The sequence below is a fragment of the Tetrao urogallus genome, assembly GCF_951394365.1.
Source record: "Tetrao urogallus genome assembly, chromosome: 5".
NCBI lineage: Eukaryota > Metazoa > Chordata > Aves > Galliformes > Phasianidae > Tetrao > Tetrao urogallus.
In genome coordinates, this window is record NC_136818.1 from 26,064,124 (window position 1) to 26,086,715 (window position 22,592).

General features: G+C 44.8%; 1 protein-coding gene across 1 annotated transcript in view; it reads left to right on the forward strand.

Moving 5' to 3' along the window:
- COP1 (COP1 E3 ubiquitin ligase) overlaps nucleotides 1–21,168 on the forward strand; it is a gene marked incomplete at both ends in the record, with an annotated part of 126,374 nt that extends 105,206 nt beyond the window's left edge. The window contains 2 exons of the mRNA XM_079535863.1: nucleotides 19,799–19,915; nucleotides 21,106–21,168. Of these exons, the coding sequence (XP_079391989.1) occupies nucleotides 19,799–19,915; nucleotides 21,106–21,168 (180 nt within the window). The remainder of the gene's footprint in view (nucleotides 1–19,798; nucleotides 19,916–21,105) is intronic.
- Nucleotides 21,169–22,592: the final 1,424 nt, after the last annotated feature.

Below are 22,592 nucleotides of genomic sequence, written 5' to 3' on the forward strand. Positions count from 1 at the left end.
GCCTATCCTTGTTTTTTTTATTTTTTAAATAATGCTGCTGTCCCCCTTCTCATCTCTGTACACTGAAGTCTGTAAGTCACTGTTGGAATAAAGCAGAGGAGATGTGTGGGTACCAGAGCTGGCACGTATTGACTGATCTCAAGCTCTGACAAAAGCTGCCCTCCTCCAAATTCATCATGAAGACTACCTGAGCAAGCACTGTTACCCTTTCCCCTGTTCAGTTCATCTGGCTTTTGTGATGGTAGCACCATCTATTTTGAAGTCTGATCGGCACAAAGTGAGATGTGACTCCTTTAGCCAATTCTCAGCAAGCTAGGCAGCAGTCACTCTGTGCTTAGTGAAGCTTCTCCCATTTACGATGGGAACTGCAGGGGTCAAATTCCCATCTCAGCACTAAAGGAATAGCCTGGTTTTAGAGCAGTAAGAGCAGAGCAGGTTGTGAGCAGCCCCTTGGCACTGGGCTCACCACTGCCTTTGAAGCCAGCTTCAGTGGAGCAGCACGATTCCCAAACCAAGGGCATCCAAAACCTCACTGCTGGTGTTCCTCTCTCACTGCTGCTTGATGGTGGTTTTATAACCTCATCCCTTTTAACAAGTGCCACTGCTTCAGTCAGAACAACCTCAGGGTACTCTTTTTCTCATTCTCTGGCACACCTGCTGACGCTGAGTTCTGCCAGGTCACCGCCATTCCGTTGTCGCAGTTCATGAGCTGCACCAACCTTTTGCTCTGGTGCTCCCAATTAAGTGGTTGTACTGGCAAGGATTTGATGTTTTACGGAGTCTAAATGAAGTGGAAAAAATATGAAATAATTTTTTTTTTCTTCCTGGCACAAGATTTTGATCAGATGATTTAATCTCTGGGTGAAAGGGAAGTGGAAGCATTTGTGCGCAGGTGGTTTTGTCTGCAAAAGCTTTGCTTTATGTAGGTCTCTGCAGTAACAGTTACTGCTTGACTTTGGAGCAACTGTTCTGAAGGTTTCCTTATGCTTTCTGCACTGCCATTATCACTAGCAAAACCCTAAGAACCTTGCAACATGTGACTAGTTCAGTGTCAATCACATTGCCTGCTGGTAGAGGAAGAATTAAGGCTTTTGTGGTGCTGGTTTTCCCCTGGCAAAAAGGATTGATGCATCTCTTTCAGATGTAGGGTTTGAATTTTGGGTGGTCCTTTGTGGAGCTGGGAGTTGGACTCAATGATCCCTATGGGTTCCTACTCAGGAATGGAGTAATCTCTAACCTACTGAAATAAGACTGCTTTTCTTTCTGCTGTTGTCCCAGCCTAATTCTCACTGAGGGCCGACAAGCAAGCCACCTGCATGCAGTGGTCACCCCATCAATGAATCCAACTGCCTGGCTGTGTAATTAGGCTGTGTAATTATTGTATGTAGAGTACATACAGAATTAGACTAATCAGCCCTGCCTGAGGAAGAGAATCCAGTGCAGCTGGAAAATTACACTTAGTAAGTTAATGGGTACCTTGTAGATGAGAGTGATGCTGTTAGTGAAGGTTGTGCAGCTCAATAGAGCTGTGCTCACGCTTACACGAGGAACTCTGAATTCTGCAGCGGAGGTCTTCAAACAGTTGTGCCTCTCTTATGTTAGTGCCCATAACCATCACTTCCTGAGCTCTTATCTAGTCTCTAAAACTGTAGAAAAGTAAGCTGCTTGCTGCAGCATTGGGTTTTCTAGATTTATTTAGCGTGTCTGAAATGAATATTAAGAGGTGCAGCCTGGGGAGCAGGCAGATAGAACTGCATTGTTTTCCACTTACTTCTAATAATGAGAGATTCTGGAGGGAAGATAAGCAATATTGCATGTACAAGGAGGAAAGATTGGTTCAGATCTACTTAAAGAGGAAAAAAAAAGTAATAATAATAATTTCTTTTACCTGTAATCTGCAGATAGCATTATAAATTAATTGCAGTGGGAGGAGGAGAAGCTTCATCTCTTTTCACTACCCCACTAACGGGGACTCCACATTCTCAGCCAAGCCTCCAGCGTAAGGCAGCATACATGATTATTTTTTCTTCCTTGTTTCCTGGTTGATCAATTTGATTGTCTGAGCCCTTGTTCTTCCAGGAAAAAATGTTTCTACCAAGCAGGCTTCTCTGGCCAAGTTCGTTCTCCTGACCACGGCATGATGGAAAGCCTGTCTCATCTGGGAAGTATGTGCTCGTGGAAAGCCGTGATCGTTTAGAGCGAAATATCCTTGATTAAAATAGGAGGTTAATGGTGCTCCTGTATGTGCCTTGGTTTAGAACATGCACGTTAGCTGCAGAATTTGAAGGGATGAATTTGAGCCAGCAGCAGTTTGGGGAAAAAAAAAAAAAAAAAAAAAAAAAAAAAGAAAATGAGCTGGAAGTGAAATACAGATGTCCTTATTTAGTACAAAAGAATTCATCTCTCTGTAGGCTTTCTGTTTTCATTAGGTTCTTGCTTGACTTGACAACGTAAAAGAAGAAATTTAAACTCTTGGAAACTCTTTGAAAATGTGAAGGAAAGCAGGAGCTTGTGGAACTTTTGTTCTGGTTCTGCAGCCTGCTTTGGGTATGCATGAGGTGGCTTTGTTTCAGGGTGCGAGGGGATGTATTTACCTTACAAAGAGTAAGCAGTCACACTGTGAAAATCACTCTGCTGATGCTCAGATGTTTGTACAAGAAAAATACCGCTTTAAAGATTTCTTTTAGATAAATGTTTGGATAGGTGTACGGTGACGGGGTGAGGAGATGCAGCTGGCTGGCAGCAGCTTTCCCAGTATCCTGGAGTGGACCTCTGCAATCATCCTGTGGCTCTCAGAATGATGCTCCTTGCTTTCCCCAGGAGCAGTGCAGGCTGAACATACAAGTGGGACAAGGGCTGCTTCCCTGTGAGCCCACCACACAGCTCTTAGCTTTTGATAGTTGTTCTGAACTGGAATTACAGTTCCCTTCCCACTGCAGAGCAGGTGATAGCTTGTGTTTGTGCAGGCTCTTAAGGCTTCTGTTCTCCTTTATGTGCAGGTTGAAAGTGGTTTTACAATGCTGACAAGTGTGTTCTCAGCCAGGCGGGGGCTCCTGTATTAATTTCAGATAACACGTAGATGTGGAATTGGAGTCCCTCTCCCTATAAATAAAAGGGGATGAAGTAATGAACCTGTCGCAAGCTGAGCCGCGTTGTCTCTGTCCCTTACCCTGTGCATGTGCTGCGTGTAGCTTTTTGGAGGCCGTTTCTTCCTGTGTCATTTATTTCCTCCCTGGATGCCTTAGCTGGGGCAGTAGATGATCGTGAACTCTTTGCAGGAGCTGTCTTTCTGCTGATGATGTAGCAGAGCACATAGTTTTGCTGTGACAGGAAATAAGCTGTGCTTAGTCCTGGCACAGAACAGTTGTTGTTATCTTCAGATTGACTGTACTTTGTCCTATATTTCTTCCCATCTCTGCTCTGACTTGCTCTCAGGTTCCAGCAGCCTGCAAGGAAGCAGCAGGTACCTGCTCCAGAGCCGTGATGTACATGGAGGAATGAGCAAACAGCAGCATCTATGCAGAAAGAGTATTTAAAAGGCAATGATCGAGGGAGGAGGAAGCAGATTAGGTTAAAAATATAAAACAAAACTGATCAATTGCCAGAAGTTTTTGCTGTCATCAGCAGAGCTCAGGTGCCCCTTACTTACATTGCTGAAGGATATAAAATCAGAGGTGCTGTGCATCTCAGCACCAGGGGCTCATTCATTCCTGTAATTCCAGTAGTATGTAACACAATTTTTTCTTTATGAACTTGAATCTTTTTAAACGTCCTTTTTGCTATTAGTGTTGTTGGTGGCTTAATGGATTTCTTGATAGCTGAGCTCCTCTTTTTGGTACAGTTTTGTTAATCTGTGTTCAGAAAGACAGCGCGTAAAAATCACTCCTTTCAATTTGAGATATCTGGAGATAATTTTTATACCCACTGTGTGAAAATAACTTGAACAGTAGTAGAATTATCTGTTGTAAGAGAGGTGATTTTGCTTGTGAATTGGGTTTAAAGATAAAATCTTCCTCGTTCCTGGGACCTGGATTTCCTATTCATTGCTCTCTGTTAAGATTAATCGGGAGCAAGGCTTAATCCAGAAGGTGATTGAATTGTCCTTAAACAGTGATGTAGAACATTACCCTCTTGATCGAAATCCTTTTACAGTCTTGCAGTGCTAAGAAATCACGGGCCTGTGAGCTGCTTGTGATGTGCACCATGTAAGGGAGGACGCTGCTGCTTCATTTGCTGCCTCTTTGGAAAGAAAAATGTTTTCAGAGTGTTTTTGTACTACAGTTGCTGCATCTTTCAAGAATTAATGCCTTCTGTAGCTCCTCTTTTTCAGCAAGAAGTGTGTAGAGCTTGTAACTTGTCCTAAATCTCCAGTTATAGAACACGATAATGATTTCTAGGGGTTTACTTGCCCCTTTTGAAGGCCCAAGAACAGGGAGAAGCATCTAATTATCAAGGGCTTTTGGGCTGGCATGCGTGAACTCCATGGTCCATCGCTTCATTTCAGGACTCCCAGCTGAGAATGGTTTGTGATCAGGAACATTTGGGATGTGGTAGTACTCATTCGAGATGCATGTACCACATCCAACAAAAAAAAAAAAAACCACAGCAGCTTGTTGTTTAATGGCCTTGCTGTAAGGATGCTGGCTGCCAGCACGCTGCTGGCACGCTTCTCCCTGTAGTTTAGGAGGGTAGTCAAGGCCAGGAGATTTAGGAGCTTATTAAAGGCACTGCGGCTTCAGCACTCCTGCTAGCTAGCAGTCACCTAGCAAATAAGAAAGACTAAGAAAGTCTTTGGGGTGTTGCTGAGTGCTGTTATTCCCGTGCTTTGTGCAGCCTCTTTCTTGTGGCCAGAATGCTTTTGACCTTCTGAGTTGAACTTCCCACTTTGTGATGCTTTTCTAGTATTTGAATCCTTTTTCTGACTGCTTGTTTGCATGCATTAAAATCATGTTGTGTTTAGGATTGGATACGCTCAGAAGCTTGGGATAAAAGACTCTAATAAGTCTGCTTTAATCACAAAATGCTCGAGGACTGGAAGCTGTTGGGACCAATTGGGACCAGTCGTGGGCAAAACAAGTGTTTTGTCCACTCTTGCAGTCTTCCTAGAGTAAAGTGGAGGTCTCTGTCTGCTTTAGGAGAGCCAACTAAACTGGATCGTTCCCCTCCATACATGTTTTATGCCAAAATGTGTGGGGACAGCTTGTTCTGCTGCCAACTGCAATGGTCCCACAGCGTGGGGAGGGCCATTGGGCAACCCAAAACTGTGTGTAATTGCTTAGAGCGAGGCTAGCCCTGTGGTTTAAAGCAAGATTATAATCATAGCTATTGCATTTTCCTTTTTTTTTTTTTTTTTTTTTTTTTTTAAAGTCCTCATTTGGTTTATAGGTGGAAGTGATTGAATTCCCTCTGGAGAGATACACAGGTGTGGGACAGGGCTCCTAGGCTTCTGTTCCCTCTCAATTCTTCCTGCTGCTTAGTGAAGCAGTAATTTGCTGCAAGCCAGGCTTTCACTTGTGATTGGAAATGACTGTGCAAAACCTTGTCAAAGCTGTTCACGTCCCAGAGTCATTTAAAATATATATATGGATATTTATACCTAAAAGGCACTTTGGAGCACGAGAGCTCCCTGGGATGCCAGGGGCCGTTGCAGTCGTTGCTGGTGTCCCCAGATGGGACCTAGAGAATCTTCTCGCTGTGTTTGTCTGCCCAGAGAGCCCACAGACTGAAAGCAAAAGCGAGTAGGACGAAATTGCTCTCTCCGGGGCTTCGGATGATTATTAAGTGCTGGCCTACTGCCTGGTTCCTGTCACTGCTCCGCACAAGTGAGACAGATCTGGAAGAGGTGGCTGCAGCTGTACAGCTGAAAAGTTGTGCTTTTAATTGCTAACTAATTAAAATTACCATTTGCATTTGGGGTTTTCCTTTTTTAAAGAATGACATGATATTATGCACGAAACTGCTAGCGCTGCTTATTTAGAGCACGACTGAACCAGGAACTTTCTCTCGCCGTCTTGCTGGTGCGTCTGGTTTTCACCTATTGCGTGCTTTGCCATCTGGATTTTATGACTTCTCCACTGGTAGCCCTTGTCCCTCTAGTCCTTGACTCCCCTCTCTCTGGGCATATGATCCAGTAATGTTTTCCCTTTTGTCTTCGTAAACAATAGACAGTCAGACTAACAGTGAGAGTACAAAGTCAAGGGAGCTTTGCAGATTCAGCTTGACAACTCCTCTCTGAATTATTTAAAGATCTTAGACAAAAAAAGCCCATCAAGATTTTTGGATGACTTCTCTTCTAGTATTGTAGAGAATACCTGGTATGCGAGTCCCACTGATTTTACCCATTGAAATCCACATGATTAGTATAATAGCAAATGCAATTAGAATTTGGGGGCTGCCTCCTGATATCCCTCCAGAAGTGACTGAGTTACAGAGAGCTGTAACAAAGAATGGGAGTTTTCTCTCTAGCTGTAAGGATTGTGTGCAGAGATTGTTTTTTCTTCTCACAATCAGTGAACTTGTCTAAGAACATCCTACCTTTTTTCTTCTGACTTCAATTTCAGTTTTTGGTAGGCTGTTAATTTTGCATTCTCGTAGTTGTGAAATCTGCGATGCTTTTCTATAGTTGAATGACTCGGTGATTTCTGATCTCTCAGATGCATTTCTGTTGCTGGTTTCACCTGTCCTTCTGGATTCTGGGGCATGTTAGATGGATGGGATCAGGGAAGCAAGCAGAGGAGCACAATTGAGTCCTTTAGATGATGTGCAGTTCATTATTACCTTTTGAATAGGTCATTCTGCAGAACTAAGTAGGGAAGATGTCATGCTTTGCACTTACTGCACTGAAGCTATAAAGCTGAGCTCTCATCATTCTCAATACCTAAGGCATAGCCATCATCTCTTCCTGCTCACTTCTCCCTCAGATGAATACAATAGAGAAAGCATCAGTAGAAGGATATTAGAGAAACAACCTCTTATGTATCATCTGTACAATCTATGGTTTTGTTTAATGAAGTTCTTCACCTTCAGTGTCAGAGCTTTACTCCTTATTAAAATTCAATTTACTGTACTGTCTTTCAGTACCAGCAGTACCATTTGGTAATCAGTGCTGATATTTTGCAGTGTGGCCTGCCTTTGAAAGCTCGCTTGCAAAAATGCTGTGTGGGCTGCAACATACCTTCCTTCGGCGATTCCAAGATTTCTTTTGGTTTCCAAGTGGAAGATAACAGTCTGCCTCCCAGCCTTGCTAACGTGACCCAGCTCGAGGTCCAGTTGAGCCACCTTTGCATGTGCCCATACTGATAAGGATTTACAGAGACCATGCTGATGCCAAGCCAGTCTGACTCCAGCCCTCTTCTTGGCCATGGGTGAGCAAGGAAATGTCTCTGTTGGCTGAGGGAGAATTTCCTGCTCGGCTGCCCCAACCCTATTCATGCTTACCCTGTAGCACCAGAGTAGAACACGGAAGAAGAAAACAGAGGCTGTAGACATTTCCATTGCCAATCTCAAGTTTATCAGCCTATTATCTCCTATTAATTTTCTTATGTGTTCATCAATCCAATCAATGAAAATATTTGCTCGCTGCATCTGGAGCACTTTGAAAAACAGCATTTTGAGGAGAGACAGCTTCCTGTTTCTGGAGACTAGAGAAAACAACATGGTATGGTAAAACTTGCACTGCCTTGTCTGCATTGCAGGAGGCTTCAGGTGTGTAGCACTGCGCTTGGTCTGTTTATACCATTAGCTAGATTGAATGTTGAAGGAGAGCAGCGGGTTGTGAATTGTTTTGAGATTAATGGAAAGTATTGTTTTACTTTAATTAAACTTGTATTCATTAAATTAAAGTCCTCTTCTTCAAATAGGTGTATGTTACAAATAGCTTTAGTATGGGGATAATTTCATGAAGCTTGTGTGCACTCTAATGTTAGCATTTTCTCTGCAAGAAACAATTTGTTCCTTTTCTCTCACCAGGTTCTGGTGATTTCATTTGTGGCACACCAAAGCCATACCATGTTCTAGGGTGCTGTACAGGGCTTTGGCCTTGTGCCTTTCCCTGAGGTCTCCCCTAGCTTTTTCTGACACATCTCCTCCCACTCTGCCAAAAACTGTTATGTGGAAACACTTGTGTTCAGAGTTGCATCTTGGTTTATGCATTTTCTCCTGCTTTAGGAAAAAAAAAAAGTCCGTGTGTATATATTTTTATATTTCCTATAGTGGTCATACAGCTACAAGTTGAGCTGTCTTACCTTTCCCTTTTCTGTTCTTACATCACACTGCTGCAGCCCTTTGGGTGGAAGCAATCTATGGGGGTCAGATGCTCTTGTTCTTCTGCTGTGTCTTGCTTCCCTGACCCTTGCTTGTAGCTCTGCTTGTCACATAGATGCCTAAACCTCTGCCTTCTCTGCATGCAATGCTAGCTAGAGGTATAGCATCTTAGGCATGCTCTCATTTTGGCCCTGCAGACAGCATCTTCAGGATTGACAGTTAGACCCTTGGTTTCATTTCAGCTGCTATTAAAAACCCCACTCCTGGCCTAAGGAGAAAAACTGAAACTATGCACTGAAACCAGTATATTTCTTCATTCAGTTAGTCAGTGTGTTTCACAGGTATCAGAGCACTTGGGTCTCTATGCAATATTATTCCAAGACCCATCAACAAAATGGTGAGGATTTTAATGTACGTTTCAAACCTTCAAAGTTGTCTTGGATGTGGAGGGAGATGCTGAAGTGTGTGTTTTGAGTCACCATTGCCCCTAAACCTCCATGTAGCCGAAGTCAGGTGTTACAGATTGCAAGCAAGAAGCTTGGAGTTTTGCAGTGCCCCATTTCCCTGCCTGGCACTGCCACCAGCACAGCGTAGCAGCGCACCACTGCCACGCAGACTGTGCAGTAGCTGTCATACCTCCTGTGCTTTTGCTGTAGCATCAGGGTTTGGGGGTGGGATTTCACTTCAAAAGGGACGTTATTGCAGTTAAAGCTTGCAAATTAACTGTCAGAATGTGGTTGTCTTAATGTGAGATTTTTCTCTCCCGTCTGCATCAGGCGAAGGTGGAGGTGACTTTCGTTAGCACAGTGCAAAGAAGCTGTGATCGGTACGAGACCCAATTTGCTGGGTATTGTCCAAACAGACAGCCAGTGACAGCCTATTGCCCCTGAAGGTTTGACAGCCAAACTGTCCAAAATGAACGGTAGCAGAGTATGAATCTGTTATCAGTTTTAAATAAATTGATTTCCTCAGTCCATCAGCCATTCCTTGAGATTTTGCCAAGATGTTCCCCTCTTGCTGACCCAGCCAGCCTGCCTCAGTGTGGATCTCTTCATCATTCCTGACATCTTTTAGTGTTAACCCGTTCTCCTGCGTCGATTGCCACCATTCTATGTTTGTAATGCATTGAGGTATCCCCTCGAAGCAAAAGCAGAAGTGGTCAGAGTGCGTGGGAGATAGCAGGCACTGGTGTAGGTCTGGTGGCACTGGTGTCCTAGAAAGCAAGTGCCCTGCATACCAAGCGTTCATAGGTGTGAGCTATGGGATAGGAAGGGCCATGGCATTCTCTTCAAAACCCACGAGCAGAGTTCATGTTGGATGCAGTACGTTCAGCCTCACCTGGCGGACTTGTGGGTTAGTGTGATTAGCAGCAATGATTTGTGCCCCTGGACTGTTTGGGAGAGAAATGCAGATGGAACAGATTTCTCATCAGCAAATAAGTAAATACCGCAGCTTAGAAAAGGAATGCTTATTAAGAGAGCTAAATCTCAATGGTATTACTCCCTGCTTTGTGTCTTCCTAGTTGTGAACATCAGGATTAACCTGGGGCAAATCCAGTGGGTGTGTTGCCTCTGTTTCCCCGCGTGTCAAAGTAGGTTAATAGTTGGTTGGCTTGCCAGGACATTTGTTACACTTAATTAATGTTGTAATATGCCTTTGGTTCTTCTGATTGAACGTGCTGTGTGAATGCTAAGTTGTTTTTACTGATTGGATTGTTAATTAAATGTGCACATATAAATGATTTATTGGTGTTAGAAAAAAATAAGCCTTAAAAATTTAAAATGTTAGCATCAAGGGGGTTGGGTCAGTTTTAAGACTGTATCATCCGCCTATGTAGAGGTTTGAAGCTAGTACTGAAAATTTAGAGGATGGTATTGGAAGAGAGGGGAAGCAGGAGCTTGACCAGCAGTTGGCTTATTTAGTGGTATCTCTTTATGGGGGCTGATTTAACAGCAGCACCCAAGCTGTAAGGCCTGGGGCAGGGATGCCATCAGCATGCACTGAGCTTCAGAGAGCAGGGAACATGACATGTTGTCCTGGCCCAACTTGGAAACCATTTGTCAGCATGCAGAAGAGAGCGCTTCAGTTCGGCACAGCAGATGACATGCAAAATTTGCTTCTGTGAAGCAAGGGAAAAAAAACACAAAAGAAAGTATGTCTGGGGGAATGTGTGTCTGCCAGGCTGCTGACGCAGATCACTGCCTGCTGAACACTCCTGGCCCCCTGCAACAGTTATTTTCCCCACCAAGTAACATGGAGTTTCAGTCTCTAGTCACAAGGCTTCTGCCTCCATATATTCTTTTCTTTTTTTTCCTGGCTGGGTAGATGTTTGAGGTGAAGGTGGAAGCCTGCAAGCCAGAGCAGGGACCAGAGGAACAGATATGTTGTCAAGAGCTGTGCTAGTGAGTTCAGGGACTTAGAAGGATGGAGAGCTGAGAAAATGCATGGAAGTAGATACAGTTGGTCAAATAATGGGTTTAGCCAGCATCCATTCCCTTTCAGAACCCAAGCAAGGTGTGTGTGCTGGCGTGGGAGATAAGATAGCATGTTGGAGGCAAAAGGGTCAGGAAGGAAAGGAGGCAGGATTTACAAAGCTGGTGTCAAACAGGCACCTGAAGCTTAAATAAAGAGCACAGAATGGAGGGGTGTGGTGTGAGATCCCGTGCTAAGGAGAATGGTCTCAGATATAAAGTTTCCCAAGGCTATAGACAGATGGTGTGGGAGAGATCAAAGTGCTCTGGCACAGACAGGTGTGTGAAGATTAGAAAGAGGAAACTGAGCAGCTGGGTTTAGTATTGCTGGAAGAGAAAGCCCTGGTTTGGTGAAAATGAGAAGAGAACAGAAGAGAGATGGAAGAACATGGGATTGTGAAAGAAAGAGGCGTATGAGGACTAACTAAATGCAAAGAAACGCTTAAACAAGTTGGAGTTAGCCCTTAACAGTAGGTCAAGGAGAACTCTCCTCTATTTGAAAGGGTAGATAACTGCAGGACAAGGGGAAATGGTTTTAAGTTGAGGGAGGGAAGATTTAGGTTGGATGTCAGGGGGAAGTTCTTTGCTATGAGAGTGGTGAGGTGCTGGAACAGCTGCCCAGAGAGGCTGTGGATGCCCTGTCCATCCCTGGAGGTGTTCAAGGCCAGGTTGGATGGGGCCCTGGGCAGCCTGGGCTGGTATGAAATGTGGAGGTTGGCGGCCCTGCGTGTGGCAGGGGCTTGGAGATTCGTGATCCTTGAGGTCCCTTCCAACCCGGACCATTCTGTGATTCTGTGAAGGAGCGTGTTGTAAATGGAGGAGGACCAAGAGGCTGGGAAACAAAAAAAGATGGCTTTAGCATCTTTCAGGGGTTCCCATCAGCACCTGTTCCCCCCTTTCCCCAGTTCAGAGCAGCAGTTAGAAGCAGGGCTCTCACTATGCACCAGAAGCCTTCAGCACCCATGGTAGGCTGCATTTATAGGGTGAGCTGCTTGTGCAATTCCAGGATAGCTTAGTCTGAAAAGGCTTTTCACATTCTGCTGACTTGTATTTAGAGCCTCTGATCCCTGATGGCTTGCAGTTGGTGTGCATAAGATGAAAATCTAAACTACTGGATTTAGATCACATTTCTGAGTACTCTTACGCAGACTTTGTGACAATTTCTGGGATCACACATTTTGTTTCTGATTAAATGAGCATTTGGGAGAGAAACATACAGCGATAGCAATAGTAAGTGCTAGCACCCTGGGGCTTCCTTTTGCCACACGCAGCTCTGATGGGCAGGGAAGCATGACCTTGGTTGGGAAGAGATTAAATTCATCACCTCCAGCATGAGGTAATGACTGAGCACAACAAACAGGAGGAGGGAGGGAGGGAGGAAAATGTATGGGCAGCAAGAATGTGGCTCTTGGACGATGCAGTTGTGAAGTAACTCTGCAGTGCAACATGTAGAATTGCCAAATGAATGTTTGGGAGCTTTAGAATTAACAGAATAGATGCTAAAAGCTGTTTTCACTAAACTAATGCCTAACCACTTCCTGTAACTTTACAGTATTGATGCTAATGTGTTGCATGTTTATGTATATTTTTTTTTGTAGGCTTATTGCAAGCTGTATTTATGTACTGCTGACGCTTTGTTCAAGGCCTTGAGCTGTTTGTTTATGGCAAGTGTCTGAAATCCCAGGATGTAGGATGATAGAAACAAGCAGCTTTAGAGACTTTGCCATGTATAATGGGCACCAGAGCTCAGCAGTCCCACACGTAGGATGGGAAGACTTGCCCTTTGGGAAGAATGAGGGCTGGCAGGGTGTGTGTAAATTAATACTAACGTAATTTGCTTTTAATGTATGTCTGTCTACCTTGCCTGATGGGGAGTGTGCAACAGCCGTTAGAGCTGTGTTGTTCAGTCTGCATTAGATGCAAAGTAATAAGGCTCTGAGAAATTATTCTTGAGTTGAATTCTAAATAAATTGGGTGCTCATCAAAAATGGCTTTGTTCCAAAGCACCTGAATGATAAAGGGTTGCCCGTAGCCATAATCAGCAGGGTTACCATCCTGGGGTGGGCTTTGCTGACTGGCTCTTGCCTTTGCACAGCTTGCTTTGCCCTCTTCAATCATCCTCACTGGCCTCCATTTCCATCTTGAATTCAGAAGATGGTGTAGGAAGGAGCAAATTGGTGCCTGTCCGCGTGCTGCTCCATACACGTGTGCCTGTTTTCTTGGAGCCTGGTCTTCAGTTGCTGTGTTGATCTTGTTTTCTTGAGAGCTACATGCTGAAAAGAAAGGTCACGCTATGAAAAAGTGATTTCTCACTTGGCTGAGAGATGGCTTACTATTTATTTGAGTATGTCATTGGAGCAAGTCTTGGACTGCTTGCCTCTGAGCAACCCACGGGCTGTGAATAGAGACCTGTCTATATGATAGCGAATGAGCCTCCAGTTATACGGTTTCTTCTTGTGCTGAGTTCTGTCTGAATAAAAGTAGAAAAATACATTAAGTGTAAAATCCATAAATGAGAAGACTGCTGCTTCTGGGAGGCTTTCGTAGGGCTGGAATGAGGGATGTATTCATGTACTGGGAGTTGCGGTTGGAAAATACCAGTTGTGGATGTGTCAGGAAACTTTTAATAAAAGTGTCCACGGTAAAGAGGTTAAAGGATGGGATTGCAGAAAAATGAGAGCAGGGATTGAACAAGATGCTGACTTTCTACCTGTGCACGTTTCCCAGCAAGGCTAGATTCATCTTGCGCAGAAGCTGCAAGCTCTGCATGAGGCAGAATGATGAAAACTAATTTGTTTGAAAGCTTTTTCCCCTTTATAGAGTACCCGTGAATTCCTACGTGAGAGGAAAGCGCATATGTGATTGTGGGCAACCCTTTCCAAAGAAAGCAACTGAAGGAGTGTTGTCATCTGTAAATCTCTAGGTTAATGTGTTAAGAAAATACCTTTACGATGCTGTGCAGGTGTGGCTGTGTAGCATTTATAAACCTAGAGGGGAGAAAAATTGTCTGTGCAGCTGGAGCGAGAAAGAGGCACAGATGAGACCTTTTTAGATTATTGAGTTGTTGCATTTCCCCCCCCCAGATAAGCCTAAGGAGGCTTTATCTCCGTGTACAAAGGAATTACCTTCAGAACGAGATAAAAATACAGTTTCTAAGGATTAAAAACCACTGTTTAGGCACGTGTTCTGTTCCAGGTTCAAAAGCTGGATGGTGCTGCTACTGAAATGCCTTGGTGTGACATCGTTTGTATGGAAGACCTGTTTTTTTAAAAAGCTGCTCAGTTTAAAGAATTACTTAATTTCTGCTCAGGCCTGATGTTCCCAGAGTAGACAACATTCGGTCAAATTTGTTCCGAAGGGATTGATGTTAGGCAAGTGTGATGGCACGTGAAGTGGGCTCTGGAACATGGGGAGATAACAGGTTGGACACTGCTGCTGAGCAGTGCTCATCGATAACGATTGTACTGCAACAATGGAAGGAAGAGAATTCTGCATGCAAAGTACTGCCCTGCTGGGGAGAGGTGTAATTTATTGGTGGGAATTTTAGCATTTGATTTTGTATGCTGGAGGTTCATCTTGTTTCGCAGCTTAGAATTTGTAATTTTCTTTCAAAAACAAAGGCTGACTTGAGTCATGCAACAAGAAAATAGCTGGATCTCAGGGGATTTAGAGTGAAAAGCCATTATAATCTGCTAATTACAAGATGAAGAGCAGTCAAGCATTGGTGTTCTGTTGGGGAACCACTTTCATGCATCTTGATACATGAAAAGGCTTCGTGCATGGTGTCGGTGTGAGAACTTTCCATGGAATATGTCTTGAGTAATAGCCATCTCCTGTAAGGACCCAGTAGCTTTGCTGTTAAAAAATGGCTTTCTGCACAAGCTGCACTAGATTTAATCCAACTGTGCACTTTAATTCTGCCTATAAATAACATAAAACAATGGCCATTTGAGCACAAGCTTTCTCAGCTAGTATATCTTGCTATTGTATCAACAGCTTTTCTTAATTAGAGCTCTAGCTCCTTTGAATACGTGTTCGGGGCTGAGCTGCTTGAAAGAGAATTGCTGACAAACCAAGCTTTTGTTAGCAAAAATGTCTGCTGGGGCGGGAAGGTGAGAAGTTGTTAATTTAAAATAAGTTCTTTAAGAATCCTAACTGTGAATCTATAGAACAAATCTAGCTGAAAATGCAGAAAACTCACGCTTACCTCAATGACTATGGGGCTGGAAGTTTTGAAGGGAATGTGGTTTATTTATGCAGAAGTGTAGGGATAGGAGAGGCACGACTTCATCTTCTGTAAGTATTTATAAGACATTGAAAGTCCCAAATAAGATTTTGAGTCTGTTGTGTGAACACGTGCACATATAATTTGGAGAAACATTTTGCTCCACCGTCGGTACATTAATCTTCCTAACAAGCAATTTCTTCAGCCCGTTGCATTCTTGTTGCTATTTGTAGGAGACAGGGGAGAGTGCAAAAGTAGGAAACAAGTCCACATTGTCTCTTTTCTCCATTAAGCAGACTTCTTCCTCAGCGCAGTCCTTGTGGGAAACAGTTGGCCAAGTTGGTTTGAAGCTTAGTTGTGTCTGGTTAATGGCACTGAGGAGTGCTTCTGCATCTTTTATGTGTTTGCATACACAGTTAAAGCAGTGTCTGTTAGCTACCCAGTGCATTTAGCAGCTCTTCAAGAGCTCTGACTGGTCTGGTTGGACCAGCAATCACAAAACTATTCCATTTGCAAACTGTAGAAGTGTAGGTTATGTTCATACACAAGTGCTCCGATTCATACTGGAGAGGCAGAGATGTTTCAAGTGTGCATCTGTGCTCTTCTCTTCGTGAGAATGATGCTTCAGCTTTTCCTTCAGGGAAAGTTGCAGCTGAGAGTGGGAACATCTGAATTTAAGCTTTGGTGTGTGTGGGTTAGCAGCAGGTGAGTGGTCTTGCGAAGAGGATTAAAGGAAAAAAAAGGTAAGTTATTTGTGTTCATCTTGCCTGTACCAAGTCCTTTTGGAACAGGCTCTCTAAAAAAATTATCAGGAGAGGAAGACCTTAAGCCACTTGCCTGTGATTTCACTGGAGCCCACTGATGAGGGATGCACAACGTCTGGAGGCTGAGGCTGCAGGCTCCTGCAGGCTCCTGCTCACCTCTTTGTTAACAAGGGGGGCTGGCAGAGATGGGTCATGCAATTGCACTGCAGAGTTGTATGCTTAAGTGCCAATGTGTGCCCATCCAAGAAGCTGTGCCCTTACTGTGGCTCTAACAACTATCCATCTGGGCTGACTTTCATCCAATGACGCCCACCAATGTTTTCTTGCACAGAGCTACAGCCCTTACTTCCTATCGCACTGAAGCAGCTCTGACAATTTTCAGGGCTTCAGTTGTTCAGCTGAGTTACCTCAAGCTTTAGGAAACTTCCAGAGCAATTCTGATTCTCTGACTGCTCTTGCATGAATACCAGCAGCCAGCCAGGCTTGCCTTCCCCTCCCTCCCCCTGTACAAATTGCCTCCCCAGGGCCATCCAAACACAGGGCTCATCTAGGAGGAAAGGAAATCAGAGTGCTTCAAACCCAGCTGTCACCAGGTGAATAACTCCTTTGAATGATGAATGTAGCAGGTATCTCATCTACTCAGGAAGGTCCCAGATTTGATTTTGTTTTTCTTTCCCTTCAAGAATGTGCTGTAGCAATTTCTTCTTTTGGTGCAATCAGTGAAAATCCCATCAGATCCCAAGGGTGAGTGCTTTGAAGTTGCTTGGGGTGTGTGAGTCACATTCTGCTGGCTCCTGGTGATGGGGATGCCAGGTTCAGGTCAGAGGTGCTTCTGTCTGGGCCACCTATGCTCTCACTACAAATTCATTTTGCATAGTGCCTATCTCTGTGTAGATCCACATCCAGTCTGTAGGAAGGAAGGGATTGGTGGTGGACTTGAGCCCTTCCCAACATTGAGGAACTGTCTGTCAGACTTCTCATAGTAATGTCAGGGCACCTGACGGAAAGACAGCATGAAAGAAAGGCTGTTCTCAGCACAAGACAAGACTTCAGCCCTGGAGCATCTGTGGACCTGCACTCCGTGTTCATCTCGATGCAAATCCTGAGGTGCACCTAGATTTGTCAATTAATCTTTTTTAAATTTGTGCATAACTCCAATTGTATAGTTCTGACAATCCCCAGAGCCGTGCTCTTTTTTATTCATTTAACAGGACCAAAAATCTTCAGCAGTCTCTTGTCAGTTCTCTGGCTGTCCCTGGCTTGTTGAAATGCTGTGTTATCTCATGTCAGGGGACCCATGCACGCTGCATCACATCTCTGCCCATCACCCCTCATCTGCCCTGATGTGCATGGGAGAGATTGCCACATTTCATCAGGGTGCAGTAATGCTTGCCGGATGGAAAAATGCTGCTGTTTGCTGGGCAGTAAAACCTTCGCCTGATTTTTATCGTGTTTGTTCTTTATTTTTGTTTTCCCCTTCAATCTTCTTTTAGCAAAGGCAGCTGGCACCTACAGCTCCTGCTGCAAGAAGGGCTGCAGCTGCTCACCATCCACAGCAGGACCCAGCGGGGCGCGTGTGTAGCAGAGTCATTTCAAAACTTGGTTACTCCAGGGCACAAGCATTCAGTTGTGGTGGGTCTTCCACATCCCTCTACATCTGCTTTGGGATCTTTGGGCTCATGCAGTAAATTAGAGAGGGATCAAAGGCCAGCCTTCCAGCCATCCTGCCATGCATGGTTACAGAGTGATCAAGCAGGACATGCAGTCAAAGCCAACAGTGGGAGCCTGTTTGTTCACGCCTGGATGCTCACAGTGGTGCCATAAGTCTGCCAGATGAGGTGGCCACGGTAGTTGTTCTTTGAAGTAACTGTTCTACCCACCCAGGCAAACAGGTTGGCTCAACGTGTGCGTAGCTGATGGGAGGTACAAACTGACAGGGCTCACGCTGCTATCTAAGCAGCTGCATGACTTGCTTAGGTTTTTGATGCCTTGCATGTATTGCTTGTTTCGCAGGCAGCGCAGAAGGAAGAGTGTTGTTCCTCTAGAGGATTAAAAAGTTCCCTTGCTGTGTTCCCAGAGAAGCAATGTTGGAATGCCTAACACACGAGTCCCTGTTTGTTCAATGACAGATTTGGTGCTAATTTTGCCGCTGTCTGCTCCCATTTGTGTGTTGTGGTTGTGGATGAAAGCGGCAGAGCAGCGATTAGCTCAAGCCCTGCTGAAGAAACGGTGACTTCTGAAGAACTAGAGAGCGAGAGTATATTACCCTCTGGCGTTTTTATTTTATTTAGCAAGGTAAAATTGTTCATTGAACCAGAGTTCATTTACAGTGGTACCCCAGCAGACTGCAGCCACAGGATGAATTACCAATCGCTCGCAGTGCATACAGGAATCATTCAGGCCCCAGCCCATCTGTACCTAGGATTTCACTCTTTGGCACCGTTCAGTGGATTGGTACCCGTGCCTCTCCCCCAAAATCCTATTAGGCATAACAGAGGGATCTGCTCCCTGTTCTGGTCACCAGATCACACTTAGATCTGCATCCTTTCTGCTGTTTTTGGATTGTAGTTGTTAACCAGAAGCTCACAGGATTAGACTCTGCTAGCCTCCAAATTAATGGAAGGTGGAGTATACGGAGTATATTTTCTTTGAGGATGTATTTTCTTCTTGGGAGCTTTGACATTGGATGATCATTGCTGAGATAATACCAGGAGTAGTAACTAATCCCCTAGTGGATAGAACTGGGGGTGAACAATTCTATTTCTAACAATTAGCCCCAGTGGGCCACCAGGAGGCTGCTCTTACCTGATCTTACACATCAAATGGGATTTCTCTCCCTTTGCTTCGGAGCTGGTGGCTGTGCAGGCTCCCAGAGCTCCATCCATCCATTGCCCTGTGCCCCAGGCAGTGATGTGCCTGCTGCATGGTCACCTCCAGCCCGCTGAATGCCAGCAGGTTTGTTCCAGTCGCCTTCATTAAAAATGCATGCGTTAAGTGATGGGATAATTACAGCAACTTGGAGAACGGATAGCGGCAGCAAGAGAAATTGAAAGATGTTGGAGGAAAGATATCGGCTATCGTTAGACAAAACAGTTTGTGGCAGGTGGTTTGGCAGCATATAGTGCTGTTGCATATAGTGCTGCTGGATGGCTGGAAAAGGGCGTGCAGGACACCAGGTGGGGAGGTGTTACTTCCAGTGCTGCTGCCATCGCTATAGTGCTCAGGTTTTTTTTTTATGTTTCTAGGCACCGTGTCGTTCATTTGGGATTTCCCTGCCCTAACTGATTCTGGTTGTGAGGGTATGTTTGCACTGCGGGTCACATCAGGCATTCAGGCAGCAGGGCAGAGATCCTCCTGTCCGTGGCTGGCACACAATGTATGCCTGAGGTTACCTGGTGGTGTGGCAGGTGTTAATTTGCAGACAACCAGGATATCTCCAAAGAAAACTCCTTTGGCTCACAGGACGTAAGCAGGTGCTGTCTTTCTGAATCACGGCAAAGCTGAAGCCCTCTTTTCCTTTCCTTCCAAATGTGGTCTATTTGCTGTTGCTTTCTGACAGCAGGGAAAAGAGTAGCTTTGTCTTACCCTCTTTGTTCTGTTGGTTGGAAACCCCTTGGCTGAGCTGGAGAGCTTTTGTCACATTGATGAGTTGGTTTAGTTAGGTAGGGCACCAGAGACCTTTGTCCGCCAAAATATGACATATGACATATGCCGCCAAAAGATAAAATGATTGTTATTATTTGCCCACTTCACAAGGGGGCTGTGAGGATTAATTCATGTTTGTAAATTGCTTTTGAGATTTAAAGCTGCGTACGAGCACTAGGGATTATTGCTTTCTCACTCTTTAAGGTAATGTAACTTTTATGAAGACTTCTAGCCTCAAAAGTATCCTGGAAGTGGGAAGAGTTAAGTTCCTTTTGCAATTAGATATACTTACAGTGTGTAAGGTAAAAAGCAACTACTTCACAGCTGTTTCTTCAAAAAAAAAAAAAAAAAAAAGAAAAAAAAAAAAAGGAAAAGGAAAAAATGGAAAAGCAATGGCAAATAGTGACAGTGCCTCCTCTTTTTTTTTCCAGGAGTCCAACGTGCTAATTGCTGCTAACAGTCAGGGTACAATTAAGGTAAGTTATTTTGTGCATCATCTCTTTAAGCGCTCAAATCCGTTGTTAGTAAAGAGTGAGGCCACAGACATGGTACAGCCAGGAGTAGGCATCAGAGGAGGTCATCCCAGCTGTGGAAGTATGCATTTTAAATGATGTATTTGCCTCTGGCATGTGGGGGAGTGAGCACACAGCAGAGGTAGGAGCAGGGTGCAGAAAGCTGCTGGTGCTGCCCTGCACCCGCTGCCCCTTAGCTCTAAACAGTGCAGAAGGGAAAGCGGCCTGCATCGGGAGAGCTCGATGCTCTGCAGTGATGTGCTGCTTAAATTAAACACAGGCCTGGCACTGGGTGTTATGTATGCAATATTTTTCCTGACTGATAATAGGTGCCACGTCTCAGTTGCCACAGCAGCCGCTGCGTTTCCACATTGGTTCGAAAGCAGCTGCATGGCGTTGCTTTGAACGGAGAGGTTTTAAATTAGTGCTGTCTGGCACAAACATCTCCACGCGCTCGTGTTGATTTTTGTGACAGCAGAGGAGGCTCTGCGTTTGCTCGCTGGCATTAGCCAGACCCCATCTTCTGGCTGGTGCAGCAGAGCTGAAAGCTGAGCTCCTGATGTGCAGCCAGCTAGAGCAGTGCTTGAAATGAGCAGGGCTGCTCCATCGCGTTGCTTACTCTGAGCATGTGGACTGACTTTAACAGAGAGCAGCTGCCAACATAGAGTTTTACGAAAGCAACAGCCTTCCCTGTGCACAGAGAGGCTGATGTTTTGCCAGGTATTCAGTGCTTGAATAAACGTCTTTCCAGAATATCTGTTCAACGTATTTCTGTCCACACAATGTCAAATAACGTTTGTCCCACTTTGTGTCTCTATCAAGCACACAGCCGAGCAGAAATATTGCCCAAACCCAGGTGCTGCTCCTCTGGAGAGCCCCAGGTCCAGCATTGTCCTGGATTGAACCCAGCAGCATTCACCTCCACTGTGCTTTTGAGGTCTTGGTGTTCATGCTGCAGGCTCGTAGCCCAGAGCTCTGACGCTTTCCGTGTCTGCTGATAAAGGAATTTACTTGCTGTCTGCAGAGTTCCATGCTGTGTTGTCACCCTTGTGAATCTGAGCTTCCTCCTCCCAGTTCTCCCTCGTGCCATCGTGTGACAGCAGTTTTCTGGAGCCAGATCAGATCCGATGGTCTGAAGGAACCTGGAAAAATCACTGAAAAAGCAGAAATTAGTCCCAAGTCATCTCTGTTTCTGTGACTAGGTTTCTGTTTTTCCTCCTTTTTAGGCCACGATTGGCCTGGTTACTCCTGTTATTGCAGTTTGTGATGCTGTAGCCTTTCATTTGTAGGTGATTTATTTGGCAGACTTTGGAATTGGTTGCTCATTACTTTGGTCACTTCCTTCCTACTTAAATGAGCAAAGCACACGGGTGCTTCTGATACCTTTAAGTGAATCCAGCACCAACAGGAGTGGTTTTGCTCATGCACTTTGCTTGTTAATGAGAGAGGGTGGAGAGAGAAATGTGTAAACAGCCAAGGTTATTTGGATTCTAGTATTTCTATTTGAGCTTGTTATCAGATAGTGGGGAAGGTGCGACAGTCTGGCAGTGCCCAGGAAAGGGCAGGATTTGCAGTTATGCTGTGGGCCTATCCCTCTCCACCATGGCAGTCCATGCCCATGGGCTTACAGCCCTCAGCTGTCCCCAGAAAAACCACCCTGGGTTGTTACAAGCTGTACAAATCGCTCAGCAGGTGACAGCCCTCATAATGCTCATCTCGTTTGTTTGATATTATTGCATGCTGGTGAATAAAGGGTAAGAGGTGGAGACAAGAAGGGTCAGACCTGTCCTAGTGATCTATATGCTGATGTAGGAGATAATGAACATCATAAATTCCTATTCTGCACGCCTTTTCTTCCCTATTAATCAGGTACTGGAGCTGGTATGAAGGCTTTTCTCAAGGCTTGAGGTACTTGGTCCTGCTGATATGCTGCAGTGTTCATCTGGGATCTTCAGTAGGACAAGAAACCGAAACCACCTTGATATTCCTCCCCAAAACCACCATGTTTGTTTGTTTGTTTGTTTTCCCATATATGGACTTTCAAGGACATTTTTGAGATGCTGAGAACACCGGTGAACTGTCTGCCATCAACATTAACTCCACAGACTTTGCTGCTGCTGGTGGTGGTATGGTTGTCTAATTTTTATGATAGGAAAACAAATTCTTTTAAATAAAAACAAAAAGGAATAATAAAATTTATTGAGCCACAAGCTGAAGCGGGAAGATTCTCTCTTGTTGCATATGGGAACAGATTTACTGGGGAAGGGAGCTTACTGGACCACACAGGGCTGTCCTCAGTTTCATATCTCCACTCATCTTTATCTGGACTATTCCTTCATCCGTGTTGGCATAAAGTCTCTAAGCCTTACCTGGACGTGCAAGCAATTCGCTTTCAGACATGGTTGAGTTGTTCCTTTGATTTTATTTTTTAGATGCATTAAATGTTGAGAAATGTCACCCAGGTTGACATCACTGGAGACTAAAGTCCTTTGGTTACTCAGAAGAGAAGGGCAGCTTCCCCTTCTTCTTCCCTTTATGCCCCTGCTCTGGCCCTAAGGGGCTGCTCCAAAGGAGAGGAGTAAGTCAGCCTTTCACCCACGTGAGCCCAGTCCTCTGCTGCCTGCCACTGACTGTGCAGAAATGATGTGAGCTGCAGCTGCCTGGGACCTGGACTGCCCTCACTGAGACATCGTGGAGAGGTGCCCTCATTGAC